The 16,773-nt window shown below is 35.8% G+C and overlaps 1 protein-coding gene and 1 non-coding gene across 2 annotated transcripts; one reads left to right on the top strand and one right to left on the bottom strand.

The window, feature by feature from the left end:
* Nucleotides 1–6,581: 6,581 nt before the first annotated feature.
* Nucleotides 6,582–6,688, bottom strand: LOC132191215 (small nucleolar RNA R71). The gene has a single exon (XR_009441242.2). It is a non-coding gene; the product is annotated as a small nucleolar RNA R71 (small nucleolar RNA).
* Nucleotides 6,689–11,957: 5,269 nt separating this feature from the next.
* LOC148583684 (uncharacterized) lies at nt 11,958–13,849 on the top strand. Its single transcript, XM_088510758.1, has 4 exons — nt 11,958–12,461; nt 12,743–12,819; nt 13,216–13,438; nt 13,532–13,849. The coding sequence occupies exons 1-4, from the start codon at nt 11,958–11,960 to the stop codon at nt 13,847–13,849; spliced, it is 1,122 nt and encodes a 373-aa protein (XP_088366884.1).
* Nucleotides 13,850–16,773: the final 2,924 nt, after the last annotated feature.

Genomic DNA, 16,773 nt, shown 5'->3' with positions numbered 1-16,773 from the left:
TTTATGTTCATCAATATTAATCCGAAGTTCTCACAAATTAAATCATAGATATGTTTTACTATGCTTCAAAGAATTAATCAAAACCATCCCATGTATCCATTCATTGACCAAATCACAAAAGGAATCCTAATTCAATTGAAACACCAGATGTATCTGTAGAATAAATCACAAGGGATATCCAATTTTTATGAGTTAAAAGCCAAGCAATCAATCATATGAAATTATCTCAAATCATCACATGTATCCTTGAATCACAAGAGATATCCAAGAATCAATCCATACAATTGATTAAAAGTAAAACAATTGAAATAAAAAACCCAATAAAATCAGAATAATAAAAACTTATATGAAAGTGATGTTGTTCTTCATCGGTGAGGCTTCATCCCCAACCTTAGTTGGGAATTTAGCTCCACATAAAAATAAAATCTAAACCTAAACCTAAAGAAAAACTAAACAAAAGAATTTTGCTCTCTGGGATTGTGTTTCTTTTCTTGAATGCAAAGAAGTCTATTTATAAGCTTAGGGAAGTCCTAGAAGCCCAAGTAAACCTAAATAATTCGGAGGTCTGTCTCTCAGTTAAAATAGAAGTCTGAAATCGGAATAGGATTCGTCCAAATTTGTGTCTCTTAATTACGGGGCGATTTTGACATAGAAACCGTCCGAATTACGAAAATTCTATTTCACAACAAATTGTAGTATTTTGAGCTAGCTTTCTAATGCCGTTTGAATCACTTCAATCCGATATTTGACAGGAGAGTTATGGTCAAAATACTAAGACGTGTACAGAATCTGAATTTGAATCCGATCCGAAATCTTATCCAATCTGAACTTTAATCTGATTTAACCTTTTCTTGGATTTGGTTAGACTTAACCACATCATCTAGGTCTTCTCAAAGTATGCTTTCTTCCAAACTTTGCATTTTTCCCTTTAAAGCTGTAGTTTTTCTTCAACGACCTACAAAATACTAAAAACACAAAACTAACACAAAATATTAAATAACGACACAACTAAAGGATTAACTCATGTAAATAAAGGGGGTCTAAATATGCAATATTTGGCACTTATCAAACACCCCCAAACTTACATTTTGCTAGTCCCTTAGCAAAACAAAACGAAAAATAAAATGAAAGCAAGAAACATAAATCCTCTTTCGTGGGAAAGACGATTGCATTTAGCATATGCAACAAGCCTTTTAAACCCCTAGGCATCCCTAGTGGACGAGTGAAGTCTCGCGAGGGCTTAACAGGAATGATACCCACAAACATTGTGCATTATGTTGTTAAGAAGAAAGAAGTTTCACATAAACCCTGGTTCTTATTCATGAGCAAACTTAAAAAGACAAACACCATCATCACCGTCAAAAGGAAATCCATAATCAAATCACTCATAAATGGACAATTGAGACCTCATATGTTCTAAAAAGTGTAAAGTGTAATTAGCATACAATCATGAAGCTTTCTGCTTAAACTCAAGACAAGTTCCATAAAATTTGAAAGAATCCCTAACAAATGAAACAACCGAGGCAAGATATGCATTTTTTTTTTTTTTAATAGGCTTTGCAATGTCTAACTCCCTTAAGCTTTCTAATTGACTCATGTAACAAGTGTTAGGCCAATGACTCCCAAACCAGGTGGCTTTAGGGCACTAGATGTAAAACATCCCTAAGGGCTTATTAACTTAAGTCAAAAAGGCTACGAAGTCAGATTAGCCATATCATAAATCAACACTGAACTTCACACCTTTTGACGCGAACACTCGATGCTTAATGAGGCAAGAGGTCCGGTTACTCAGCGGAAAACTCAACATGATCTTTCTTTTCTTTTTCCTTCTCTTTTTTATTTATTTTTTTCTTTTTATATCTTGCAAGCCAATGGTTATTCATCAATAGGTCATCCAACAAATCTCAAAGAGAACAAGCTTAAGCTCAAACATCATACCTCACAGAAAACATGCTAATGTGCTCATAAAAATTTATCTTAAAACAAGTGAAATCTCTTTTACCCAAAAATAAGTCAAATGACTCAGACTTCAAATGACATAATGATGTGTTCAATGCTTTAAGCAAGCTAATGAAATGTAAACCATAGTCATAGCTTAACTCAATCTTGACAAAAACATAGCACAAAATTTTATTTTATTTTTTCAAAATTTTTTTAACACAGAAAGACAAAAAATTAAACAAATAAAAACAAAAATAAATAGACAAAGTGTTTTTCCATACCCCCAAACTTGAATTACACATTGCCCTCAATGTGTAGTATAGAAATACATTACCGGAAGTAAGAAAATTGGAGTGTGAACAAGGCTAGGGCGTCCCCTAAACTTAAATACCAAGACACTTGTCAACAAAAACTAACAGCAATATTTTTTTCACAGAAACAAAACATCAAAAGATCAATTGTTGTTAGAAACAAAACAAATAAATAGAAATGCAATATAATGAAAAAGGAAAGAAAGAATTTGTGGAGTGAAGTGCAGAAAATAAACTGGAGGAGAAAACTTTACAGCGCTTTCCCCGATCATGCGGATGTCCAACCAATCCTTTCCACCCTTTCTTCTTCAAAACTTCATAGCCCTCTGGAAGGATGTTTCGCCATCTTATGTAGACTTGCTTGCTTCGACAGATCTTCTTAGAAAAGTGGTTCCTATATTTGTGTGCTTGTGTGCACAAGTCCTTGAATATCTTGACATAAGATGGCTCCTGATGTGCCTCAAGAGGGACAGTGATGTAGGCAGGAGCTTCAGTACTCACTTCCATGTCACTGGGCAGATTAGGATTTGTTGGTGGCTCACTGTTCTCATGGTGCTCAACTTGCTCAGGGTGCTCAACTTGCTCCTCTTTCTTTTCCTCCTCTTTGTTATCCACAATTTTCCCACTCTCTAGTGTGATGGTGACTTGGGCATGCTTATGATAAGAATTTTCGGAATCATCCTCATCAATCATGTAATACCTTTCAGCCATTAGCTGACTTTGAAGCTCTTCTTCCTCTATTCTATTGAAGTCGGCAACTAGATGACCAATCTGTCCTTCTATCTTGGACATGGCCTGCTTAAGTTCTTGTATGTCTCTGCCATTAACCATGTTGGAATTCCTCAGCTCCTGTACAGCTTGGGAATTGCTCATGGTAGCATTCTTCATATCTTGTATGTTCTTATCCATTGATTGCATGAATGCTTTCATTATGTCTTCTAGTGATGACTGTGGTGCAGGCTGTGACACTTGAGTGGCAGACTGATAAACAGGAGGTTGAGCTTGATAATCGAACTGCGGATATTCTGAATGGTGCAATTCATCAAATTGGTGAGCATAATTTCCTGTAGCCTGAGCTGATCCTGAGAAATCAAATTGGTTGCTCCAGTTCGGGTTATAACAATTGAAAATTGAATCAAATCCCAGGCTGGAGAAACCAATGTTCATTTGTTCATATGAAAAGTTAGATCTAGCTGCTCTGATTTGGTCTAATTTGTCCCATAAGTCGTTGAGCTCAGCTCGCAGATCTGGACAATTGTTCTCCTCATGATAAGGATTGAAACAAAATGAACATAGTTTATGTGGGTAAATATTTTGAGGGTAGTTGGTAGGAGCTGGTGTCCTACAACTAGGAGAGGCATTAAAATCATTAAAATGAAAATTCATGCTTCCCCTCACTTTTTAGCATGCAGATATCCCACATAAAACATTAACCAATATATATATATATATATATTTTTTTTTTAATTTTAATTTTAATTTTAAATAAAATAAACTACTAGAACAACTAACACAACAAAAAAAAATGAAAACTAAAATTTAAAAACTCACAAAAAGGACCAAAAATAAATTTTTGGCAAAGATCTACGGAACTGCTGCTTTTGCTATGAGTGCGCTCGATCCCGCTGATGTGCGGAAGGTGCTGCGGCAGAATTGTAAAACAAGCCAAACAAAACAAAAAACAACAAGAAAAATCTTTTTTTTTATTTTTTTATTTTTTATTTTTAGTAACACGAATAAAACAAAACTAATTGCAGAAAAATAAAATCCTAATTATAACTAGTAGAAGAATAAAACTAATTTAGAAATAAATTGGTTTCAAAAATTGAACAATTCCCCGGCAACGGCGCCAAAAACTTGTTGTGCAAATTTATTTAACTCGCAAGTGCACGAATCAATTGTAGTTTAATGGATTGCAAGTGCGAGGTCGATCCCACAGAGAATTGTATTTTTGAAAGAGCAATTTATATCTAAACTAATTAAATCCTAATCTAGTTCCAAAAGGGTTTTGATTTTTGAGTTTTGAAAATTAAAGGATAAACATAAACTAAATAAAATAAGTAAATCTAAGGATAAAGGTACTAAGGTTTGGGAATTCACACTCACCAAATCATAACAACATACTTTATGTTCATCAATATTAATCCGAAGTTCTCACAAATTAAATCATAGATATGTTTTACTATGCTTCAAAGAATTAATCAAAACCATCCCATGTATCCATTCATTGACCAAATCACAAAAGGAATCCTAATTCAATTGAAACACCAGATGTATCCGTAGAACAAATCACAAGGGATATCCAATTTTTATGAGTTAAAAGCCAAGCAATCAATCATATGAAATTATCTCAAATCATCACATGTATCCTTGAATCACAAGAGATATCCAAGAATCAATCCATACAATTGATTAAAAGTAAAACAATTGAAATAAAAAACCCAATAAAATCAGAATAATAAAAACTTACATGAAAGTGATGTTGTTCTTCATCGGTGAGGCTTCATCCCCAACCTTAGTTGAGAATTTAGCTCCACATAAAAATAAAATCTAAACCTAAACCTAAAGAAAAACTAAACAAAAGAATTTTGCTCTCTGGGATTGTGTATCTTTTCTTGAATGCAAAGAAGTCTATTTATAAGCTTAGGGAAGTCCTAGAAGCCCAAGTAAACCTAAATAATTCGGAGGTCTGTCTCCCAGTTAAAATAGAAGTCTGAAATCGGAATAGGATTCGTCCAAATTTGTGTCTCTTAATTGCGGGGCGATTTTGACATAAAAACCGTCCGAATTACGAAAATTATATTTCACAACAAATTGTAGTATTTTGAGCTAGCTTTCTAATGCCGTTTGAATCACTTCAATCCGATATTTGACGGGAGAGTTATGGTCAAAATACTAAGACGTGTGCAGAATCTGAATTTGAATCCGATCCGAAATCTTATCCAATCTGAACTTTAATCTGATTTAACCTTTTCTTGGATTTGGTTAGACTTAACCACATCATCTAGGTCTTCTCAAAGTATGCTTTCTTCCAAACTTTGCATTTTTCCCTTTAAAGCTGTAGTTTTTCTTCAACGACCTACAAAATACTAAAAACACAAAACTAACACAAAATATTAAATAACGACACAACTAAAGGATTAACTAATGTAAATAAAGGGGGTCTAAATATGCAATATTTGGCACTTATCAACACCCATGCCCTAGGCCTCATGTGTTGGTCGATTTTCATAGATTTATGCTTTCTTAAAGAACGACTTAGTATACACCCATGCTAAATCCTTTAAGAAAGAAAAGAGTTAGAGTATACACCCATGCCTAACTCGTTGCTTAGGGAAATCTGTAGCTTAAGGAGTATACACCAATGCCCTTAGGTTGGCAAACATTGAGTATTCATAATATGATTGGATCATTGGCATATTGTTATATTATCCAAGTATGATTAGTGGTGGAAATCAAAGCCCTACCTTTACTTTATCTTTATATATTTTTATTTGTTTTTCATAGTATCAATTTAGTGACAACTTGATATTTTTAATCAATTCTAAATAAAGTCAAAAATCCTCGTGGGATCGATCTCGTACATGTTGCACTATACTATCGTTTGACCTTGTGTACTTGTGAGTAAAACATACTAAATATTATCTATTAATTTAGGTAGTATTTGGCACAACAGGTTTTTGGCGCCGTTGCCGGGGATTGTTTGATTTTGTTTGAAATTTTTTTCCTTAGTTTATTTTTTTTTTATTTTTTTTTTCTGTTTTTATAGTTTTCTGCAGTTGTTGTTCTACCTTCGGAGGTGTGCTCGAGCGCCCATACCAGGGTGATCGAGCGCACCAGTGTGGTGCGCTCGATCGCACGTCCGGACAGTAGCACATAAACTATTTTAATTACAGTTCTGATTTGTTTCTTTTATTTTTCTTTTGTTATTTAATTTTATTTTTGTTTTAATCATGTTGAGAAACAATACACCTCCGGTGTGAAGACCTATGAAAAATTCATTCAGTCCCCAGATCCTTAACCAGCCATCATGCATTAATTTTCAGCCCAATGTGCAGAGCAGTTACAATCTATCTCTGCTGCTTAATATGAGTGCACAGTATAAGGGCACACCTACAAAGAACCCATATTGGCATACTCGAGAATTCTGTGATCTCTGCAGGATTCAGAATGTTCAAGCCAGAAGAAATCAGGTAAATCCTCTTCCCTTTTTCTTTAAAAGATAATGCTAAGAGATGGTACAATTCTTTGGCCGTAGGTTCTCTTCATACTTGGGATGAGATGGCCACAAAGTTCTTAAAGAATTTTTTCCCAGCCCACAAGACAGGGCAATTGAGAAGGGAGATTCTGACTTCCCAACAAAAAGACAGATACCCTTTCTTCGAGGCATGGGAACACTTTAAAGAACTACTTCTCAAATGCCCACATCACCATATATCTCAAGACAATCAAGTACGGACATTCTATGTGGGTTTAAATGATCCTAACAAGAGTCTTGTAAATTTAGCTTGTGGTAGCATGTTGATGGAGAAAAGCAGTGAAGAAGCCAATGAGCTCTTAGAGACATTGAGTGAGCACTCCCAACAATTCCCATCTAATGGGAGACAAGGATTCAAAGGAAAAGGCATACACGAAGAGAGCACCAATGATGGAAGTCAGGCTCAAATGGCTGCCATGGAGAAAAAACTGGACATGCTCGTGAAAGCTATGACTAATCATAGCAGTACTCCTGTTCAATAAGTTACACAAGTCGAGGTATGTGCCATATGTTCCCATATTGACCACACCACTAAGACTTGTCCCATATTTTCAATTGCAAATTAGAAGACATCTCTCATCAATTGGTCTCAACATTATCATGAAGAGGAGCCATCTCCAATTGATTGGCCTCAATAATACCAAGAAGAAGAAGAGTGCCAAAGTCAATCGGTGACCACTCCTCATGGACAATACATGAAGGAAGAGTGCACTTATTATCATGAGCAAACAACCACCACACCTGGGAATAAAGAAACTATTGTGGAAATTTTTTGTAAGCCAAGTCTTTGGGACCCTCTAGGAGAGCGCTTTGATGAATTTGGAGGTGACCTAGACTTGGACAAGCTACTTGAGTATGCTGAAACTTCTAATGAGCCAAGTCTTGAGGGCTTTTTAGGAGAGCACTTTGATGAATTTGGAGGTAACCTAGACCTGGACAAGCTACTTGAGTATGCAGAAACTTCTAACGAGTCAACCTTGATGATCTGGTGGGAGAGCATTTTGATCAAATTGGATGTGACATGGACCTTGACAAATTCCTCAAGCAAGCTAAGATGTGTAGTGAGTCAAGTCTGGAGAATCCATTGGTAGAATTCTTTGCTCAATTTGAATTTGATCTGGACCTTGACATGATACGTGAGCAAGCTGAGGCCTTACTGGCCTCCACTCCTGAGAACAACAAGGTGGAAGAGAGGAATGAGAAGCAAACTAAGGTTTTAGAGGAACCACATCGGGAAAAGGAAGAGAGCACTGAGACTTCTTCAACATTAGCTCTTATTCTCGAATTACCAAGAGTCCAAAAGAGACGTCTGCTGGGGTTATGTGATGAGCAAATTGAGGACATCAAGATAGAAAAGCTCCCTGAGTTTTTTTCTTATTTTATTCCAATTCATGACTCCCTTCTGGATGAGAAACTATTTGAGAAGACTCAGAATGGTCTACCTCGACCTATAGACAGTTGGAATCACCCTGAAATAGGAAAAATTCATTCCCTTTGGTGTAAGAGAAGAAAAGACTGGTGCTTCAAGTTTAAAAGGGGACAACAGTCTGGCTAAGGACGTTAAACTTCGCGCTCATGGGAGGCACCCCATAGCATATCATTTTTATTTCTTTGTTTGTTTGTTTTTATTTCATTTTTATTTTATCTTTATCTTTATTTTTTATTTTGTTTTTTTATTCCTTTGTTACTATAGTGTTTTGCTTTGCAGGGACAAGTGTGCTTCAATTCAAGTTTGGGGGTGTGCTATGAGCCACGACATTCCAGACATGTCATCCATCCCCCGAGTAAGATGTTTCCATGTTATATACACATTGGGGACAATTTGTAATTTAAGTTTGGGGGTATAGGAGACACTTTACACGCACTTTGTCCCATTTTTGAAAAAGAAAAAAATATAAATATATGCATGTTCATGTTTGTCTGAAAATTTTGGTTGGTGTGAAAAAATTGTAATTTGATTTCATTTGTGAGCTTAAAATTTTGAACACATGATCTGATGATGGAATTTTTTAGTTTGGTTACTTGCTTGACACAGTTGAGAATTCACATGTTTAATTTGATCTTACATAAGTACATTAGCACATAATTTGTGGGGTATCACATGAAAGTCTGATGTGTCTGTTTCTATGTCTTGGGTGAAACTGGATGATTTATTTGATGGATACTTTGGCATATATATATATATATATGTGTGTGTGTGTGTGTGTGTGTGTGTGATTAAAAAAAAATGATCATTGATAAGCTTTTCACAAAGTAACTGGACCTCTTGCCTCATTAAGCATTAAGTGTTCATGTCAAAAGGTGAAGAATTTTGATTTGGTTAATATTATGCTTAGTTTAGTTTCGTAGCCTTTTTTATTCGAGTTAGTAAGTCCTTAGGGGTGTTTTACACCTAATTCCCTAAAACCACCTGGTTTAAGAGTCATTGACTCAACACTCGTTACATGGGTCAATTAGAAAGCTTAAAGGAACCAAACATTGCACAACCTGACAAATAAGAAAAGGAAAAAAAAAAATATGCCATTGTTGTTCATTCTGATGGGAATTTCAGTGAACTTTGAGATATTGAAACATTGCACATTGGAAATAATTAGAAGTTTCATATTTATGTGCTAGTTCACTTTACACTGTTTCGAATTTGTGATGCCTTAGCCTGTCTTTTGTAAGTAATTAGACTCTAAAATTCCAATTCATTAATGGAGTTTATCTTTTTAAGCTCGCATATGAATGACAATCATAGTTTTGAGTGACACTTGAGTTTTGGATAGCATGAATTTGTGCATAATGTTTGTGGGTAACATTCCTAAAAAACTCTCACGAGACTTCAATCGTCCTCTAGGGAATTTCTAGGGGTTTAAAAGGCTTGTTGCATATGCTAAATGCAATCGTACATCTCACAAAAGATGGATTTATCCTTTTGTTTTATGTTTTTCCATTTTGTTTTTAGTTTCGTATTGCTAAGGGACTAGCAATATGTAAGTTTGGGGGTGTGATAAGTGCCAAAATATTCACATTTTAGCCCTTAATTTGCATTTGTTAACTTCTTAGTCATATTATGCCGTGCTATTTTATTTCCTTTCTGTGTTTTCTGTGTTTTTGTAGGTAATGGAAGAAAAGAAAGCGTTTTCAGAAAAGTTCCAAGCTTAAAGGGCAAATTGGGAAGACCTAAAAGATATGGTTAAGCATAACCAATTATAATAGAGGACTTATATAATGTGGTTAAGTTTAATCAAATAAATGAAATGATTAAATCAGAATTTCTCAAATTGGAGTCAAAATCGGATTGGATTCAAATTTGGATTCTGCGCACGTCTGGGTATTTTGATCATAACCTTCAGCTAAAATTTTTGGTTGAGGTAATTCAAGCGGCATTGGAAAGCTAACTCAAAATGCTACAAATCATTGTGAAATAGCATTTTCCTAATTCAGAATGATGCTATGCCAAAATACCCTGCAAGATAGGAATGAAATTCTGAACGAATCCTATTCCGATTTGGACTTAGGTTTTCTTTATCCTAATTGGACTAGGACTTAAATCTCCGAATTTTCTGGGATTAATAGGGCTTCTAGGACTCTCCTAAGCCCTATTAGTAGACCTCTAAGCCTCATAATTCAATACACAATTTGAAGGAGACAACTTTGGGGAGAGGAATTGGAGGCTACTTCAAGGAGTCATTTTTAGTTCTTTCTTTCCCTTTTCTTTTTAGTTTTATTTTAATTATGTATAACTAACTCTTAAGGAGGGCTAGATTGAAGAACTAATTATGTTTATTTAATATTTCAATATTAGCGCCTTTGTGATAATCATATTGTGTTGCTTAACTTGATTAATTCCTGTTTTCTTGAATTCCTCATATGTATGTGATTGGCCATTATATGCATGTGGTATGGACTAGTTAGTTAAATCAATTTAGATGACCGAGTCCTGGCTTTAATAAGAGTAACAAAAAAAATCCACACTGGATTCTTGGGTTAATCAACATGGGGAATCGGGAGCAGACACCCATGTCCTTGGCCTCATGTGTTTGTCGATTTTCATAGATTTATGTTTTCTTAAAAAACAACTTAGTATACACCCATGCTAAATCCTTTAAGATAGAAAAGAGTTAGAGTATACACCCATGCCTAACTCATTGCTTAGGGAAATCTATAGCTTAAGCAGTATACACCAATGCCCTTAGGTTGGCAAACATTGAGTATTCATAATATGATTAGATCATTGGCATATTGTTATATTATCTAAGTATGATTAGTCGTGGACATCAAAGCCCTACCTTTACTTTATCTTTATATATTTTTATTTCTTTTTCATAATATCAATTTAGTGACAACTGATATTTTTAATCAATTCTAAATAAAATCAACAATCCTCGTGGGATCGATCTCAAACTTGTTGCACTATACTATCGTTTGATCTTGTGTACTTGCCAGTAAAACGTACTAAATATTATCTATTAATTGAGGTGATATTTGGCACAACAGATAGTTGCCACAAACTTAAGGTTGGGGGAAGAGGAGAAGCTATTGAGAGTTCTTAGAGAGCATAAAACTGCATTAGGATGGACTATTGCCGACATCAAAGGCATATGTCTGGCCAAATGCATGCATCAAATTTTCCTTGAGGATGAAGCAAAGCCAACCGGGGATGCACAAAGAAGACTCAACCCACACATAAATGATGTAGTCAAGGCTGAGGTTTTAAAATTGTTACATGTTGTCATTATCTATCCCATCTCAAATAGCAAATGGGTAAGTCTGGTTCAAGTAGTGCTGAAAAAGAATGAGATCACAGTAGTGAAAAATGAAGAAGATGATCTGTTACCTACAATAATAACCACCGGGTGGAGGGTATGTATTGACTACCGAAGGCTAAACTAGGTGACCCAAAAAGATCATTTTCCTCTACCCTTCATTGATCATATGCTAGAAAGGTTTGCTGGCCATAGATATTACTACTTCCCGAATTGTTGCAGTGGCTACAACCAAATTGCAATAGCACCAGAGGATCAAGAAAAGACCACCTTCACATGTCCTTTTGGCACATTTGCTTACAGAAGGATGTCGTTTGGATTATGCAATGCACCAGCCACATTTCAAAGATGCATGATGAGCATTTTCTCGAACATGGGGGAGAAATTTATTGAGGTATTTATGGATGATTTTAGTGTTTTTGGCTCTAACTTTGATGAATGCCTCAATCATCTGCAGATTGTCCTCAAGCGGTGTGAAGAATGCAACTTAGTGCTTAATTGGGAAAAATGGCACTTTATGGTACAAGAAGTTTTTTGAGGCATGCCGGGTTCTATAAAAGATTCATCAAGGATTTCTCCAAGATCTCTAGATCCCTCTATTGACTACGGGCCAAAGATGTCAAGTTTGTATGGACTAACAAATGCAAGGATACTTTTAACGTATTGAAAAAGTTGCTCACATCTACACCAACAATGATGGCACCTGATTGGAGCCTTCCATTCGAACTCAAGTGTGACGCCAGTGACTTTGCCTTGGGAGATGTTTTTGGCCAAAGAATCAATAAGGTACCTTATGCTATATATTATGCTTCTAAAACTTTAAACGATGCTCAACTAACTTATTCTACTAGTGAGAAAGAATTGTTAGCTGTCATATTTGCTTCGGAGAAGTTTAGGTCATACTTGATTGGTTCTAAAGTTATTGTATTCATTGACCATGCTGCTTCGAGATATTTGTTTGCCAAAAAAGATACAAAGCCAAGATTGATCAGATGGGTACTACTATTACAAGAATTTGATCTTGAGATTAGGGACAAAGAAAGCTATGAGAATGTGACTGCGAATCATCTATCCAGGTTACTTCAGGATGAAGAAGGAAACGAGCTTCCCTTGAGTGAAAACTTTACAGATGAGCAGTTATTTACAATAGATGTCCAACTTCCATGGTATGCAGATATTGTTAATTATATAACTGCTAAGGTATTTCCTCCAAGTATGTCTAGTTAGGAAAGGAAGCGGTTGATGTCTATGTCTAGACATTACCATTGGGATGAACCGTATCTTTTCAAATTCTGCCCTGACCAAATCATTCGAAGGTGCGTTCCAAAGGAGGAGCACACGAGCATCTTAAAACATTCTCGTCATCTTGCCTATGGAGGGCATTTTGGAGCCAAGAGAACAGCACTTTAGGTATTACAATCTAGTTTCTATTGACCTAATGTGTTTAAAGATGCTTTTTGGTTTTGTAGTTCTTGTGATAGATGCCAGAGGATAGGCAACATCTCATCCAGAAATCAGATGCCATTGGAAAAATTCAAGTGGTAGAGCTCTTTGATGTGTGTGGTATTGACTTCATGGGTCCATTTCCTAACTCATTTGATTATTTATATATTCTTGTGGGTGTGGATTATGTATCTAAATGGGTTGAGGTTGTTCCCTAAAAAACTAATGATCACAAAGTTGTTGTGAAGTTCTTGCAAGATAACATTTTTACTAGGTTTGGGACTCCAAGGGCAATAATTAGTGATGGAGGTAGCCAATTCAATAACCAGCCTTTTGCTTCTTTGATAACAAAATATGGGATCACTCATCAGATTGGCACTCCATATCATCCTCAAACCAGTGGTCAAGTAGAGATAAGAAACAGAGAGATCAAAAGCATCCTAGAAAGGATAGTGAATACTAGCAGGAAAGATTGGTCTCTACGCTTGAATGATGCATTGTGAGCATATAGGACTGCATACAAAACCCCTATTGGCATGTCCCCAAATCGGTTGGTCTTTGGGAAAGGGTGTCACCAACCAGTGGAGTTGGAGCATAGAGCCTACTGGGCCACCAAGAAATTCAACTTTGATATGAAACAAGCAGGTGACAAGAGAAAGCCACAGCTGAATGAACTTGAGGAGTTGAGGTGTGATGCATATGAGAATGCCAAGCTATACAAGGAAAGAACCAAGGCATATCATTATAAGCAGCTTGTCAGGAAGGAGTTCCATGTGGGATAGAAGGTGTTGATCTATACTTCGAAATTAAGACTCTTCCCTGGTAAGCTCAAGTCTAGACGGTTTGGTCCTTATGTTGTCACCAACGTGTTCCCACATGCAGCTTCAGAGGTTTATAGCCTAGAAAAGAATCAGACATTCAAGGTGAATGGACATAGAGCGAAGCCATACATTGAAATGACCTTTGTACCAAGAGATGAAGATTTGGTACTCCAATCTGTCCAATATGCAGCATTACCAAGAGCGTTTGAGCCACATTTAGTGAATTCAAGTGCATCCCCCCATAACATTAGCACTGAAGCTACTGCCAAAAGTGCTCGAGTAGTCCAAGAGCTCAAGTGCATCTGCTTAGATAGGTGGTACTGAGGCCACTTTTATTTTTTACGGACAAGTGTTGTTGCATTCAACTTTGGGGGTATGCTACGAGCCATACCTATGCCAGCCAGTTTTTCCATCTCTCGGGTAAGATCTTTTCATGTTATTCACACACTGGGGACAATGTATAATTTAAGTTTGGTGGTATGGGAGATATTTACACACAATTTGTCCCTTTTTTTTTTGAAAAAAATGCATGTTCATGTTTGTCTTAAAATTTTGGGTGATCTAAAAAAAAAAAAAAAATTTGTGATTTGATTTTCATTGGTGATCTTAAAATTTTGAACACATGATCTGATGATAGAGTTCTTAAGTTTGGTTACTTACTTTAGGCATTTGAGAATTCACCTATTTTGTCTGATTTGACACAAGCACATTAGCATATAATTTGTGGGATATGACATGAGAGTCTCATGTGTATGTTTCAATGTCTTGGTTGAAGTTGGGAGACTTGTTGGATGGATAATTTGGCATATAATATTAAAAAAAAAAAATGATCATTGTAAGATTTTCACTAATTAACTGGACTTCTTGCCTCATTAAGCAATGAGTGTTCACGTCAAAATGTGAGAATTTTGATTTGGTTAAATTCATGGCTAGTTTAGTTTCGTAAACCACAGTTATTCATTCTGATCGGAATCCTTGTGAACTTTGAGATATTGAGACATTGCACATCGAAAATAATTGGAAGCTTCATATTTATGTGCTAGTTCACTTTACACTATTTCTAACTAGTGACTCCTTAGCCTATCTTTTGAAAGTGATTAGACTTTAAGATTCCAATTCATTGTGAAGATGAATTTTATTTTTTTAAGCTTTCTAATGAATGAAAATCATGGTTTAGAGGGATACTTCCATTTTTGATGACATGAACTGTGCATAATGTTCGTGGGTAACATTGCCGTTAAACCCTCACGAGACTTCACTCGTCTTACTAAGGATGCCTAGGGGTTTAAAAGGCTTGCGACATACGCTAAATGCAATCGTACATCCCACGAAAGAAGGATTTATCTTTTTGTTTTTCCATGTTTTAGGGTGTGATAAGTGCTAAAATATACATATTTTAGTCTAAAATATACATATTTTAGCACCTTAATTTATATTTGTTAATTTTTTAGTCTTGCTATTATGTGCTGTTTTACGTCCTTTGTGTGTTTTCTGTATTTTTATTGGTTTTTGTAGAAAAGAGAGCATCTCTGGCAAGTTCAAGCATAAAAGACAAAATCGGAAAAAAGCAGGAAATTTTAGATCAAGCATAAGCATCCAGGCGCAATGTGATCGTGCACACTACACCTTGGCTCGAGCGCCTGGATGCTTATGCTTGATCCAAAATTTCCTAGAGCGAGCACAGTTGCACTTTCGTGCACAAGAAGCTGGCTCAAGCGCATCAACACTCGAGTGCCCAACACAAGAAGATCGATCGCACAACTGTGATCGAGCACACCAACATTGCGATCAAGCACACTGGTGCGCTGGAGAATAGTGTGGCGACTGACCTTATTTTGGAAAGACCTTTAGGTTAAAATGTATGATTTCTTGGGTTTTTAGAGGCTTCTAGGGTTCCCCTAATCCCTATAAATAGGCCTCTAAACATAGAAGAAAAGGGGAGAAGCTTTGGCGAGAAGAATTGGCGGCACTTCAAGGAAGTGTTTTTCGGGTTTATTCTTTTCCTTGTTATCTTATTAAGAGGATGATTAGCATCCAAAATTATGTGTAACTAAATACTTTAGTAGGGCTAGATTCATGCCCTAATCATGTCTCTTTAATATTTCAATATTGACTCCTTTGCTACAATCATATTCTGATGCTTAATTTCATTATTCCCTCCTTTATTGAATTTCTCGTATGAATGTGCTTGGCCAACATATGCATGTGGTATGGATTTGTTATTTATGTCAATTTGGATGACCAAGTCCGGAGCTTAATAGAGTGACAAAAGGATCTCCCCACGGGTTCTTGGATTAATCATAATGGAAAACTAGGAGTATTGTTGTGCCGAGTACCCACCTAAATTAATAGGCAAATATTCGGTACGTTTTAACTCGCAAGTGCAAAAGATCAAAACAATAGTATAGGGTGCAAGCACGAAATTATTACCACGAGGATTGTGTAAATTATGCTTAAAATTAATTCCGCTAATAAAACAAGATGAAAGATTGATTTTTGATTCAATAAATATAAAAGGTAGGGCCTTGATATCCACCACTAATCATACTAAAATAATATAACAATATGCCAATGTTTCAATCATATCGAGATTACTTAATGTTTGCCAACCTAAAGGCATGAGTGTATACTCCTTAAGCTATGGATTTTCCTAAGACACGAATTAGGCATTGGTGTATACTCTAACTCTTTTATTTCTTAAAGGATTTAGCATGGGTGTATACTAAGTTTTTCTTTAAGAAAGCATAAATTTATGGAAATCGACAAACACATGGAGCGTAGGGCATGAGTGTATACTCCCGGTTCCCCATGTGGCTTACCCCAAGAACCCGCAAAGATATCTTTTGTCACTCGATTAAGCCAGGACTTGATCATCCAAATTGACTTAAATAACTAATCAAAACCATATGCATATGTTGGCCAAGCACATTCATATGAGGAATTCAATTAAGCAGGAAATAATCATGTTAAGCATCACAATATGATTATCACAAAGGCGCCAATATTGAAATATCAAAGAGACATGATTAGGGCTTCAATCTAGCCCTACTAAAGTATTTAGTTACACATGACTTTGATGCTAACCATCTTCATAATAAAATAAAAGGAAAAAAATAAATCCGAAAAATGCTTCCTTTAAGAGCTGTCAATCCTTCTCTTAGAGCTTTCTCTCAAAAATTGTGTATCTTTTCCTATGTTTATAGGCCTATTTATAGTCGTTAGGGGAAACCTAGAAACACCTAGAAACC

Source organism: Corylus avellana, chromosome 9 (assembly GCF_965113065.1).
Source record: "Corylus avellana chromosome 9, dhCorAvel1.hap1.2, whole genome shotgun sequence".
NCBI classification, from domain to species: domain Eukaryota; kingdom Viridiplantae; phylum Streptophyta; class Magnoliopsida; order Fagales; family Betulaceae; genus Corylus; species Corylus avellana.
The sequence above is the reverse complement of the archived record's forward strand: the minus strand, read 5'-3'. Positions and strand labels throughout refer to the sequence as shown.

Excerpts from the sequence above, each read along its gene's own strand:
- LOC148583684 (XM_088510758.1), top strand. The coding sequence starts at position 11,958 with ATGGCACCTGATTGGAGCCTTCCATTCGAACTCAAGTGTGACGCCAGT. Across the intron at positions 12,820-13,215 it reads GTGGTAGAGCTCTTTGATGT|GACTGCATACAAAACCCCTA; the intron begins GTGTGGTATTGA and ends GTGAGCATATAG. Across the intron at positions 13,439-13,531 it reads TATACAAGGAAAGAACCAAG|CTCAAGTCTAGACGGTTTGG; the intron begins GCATATCATTAT and ends TTCCCTGGTAAG.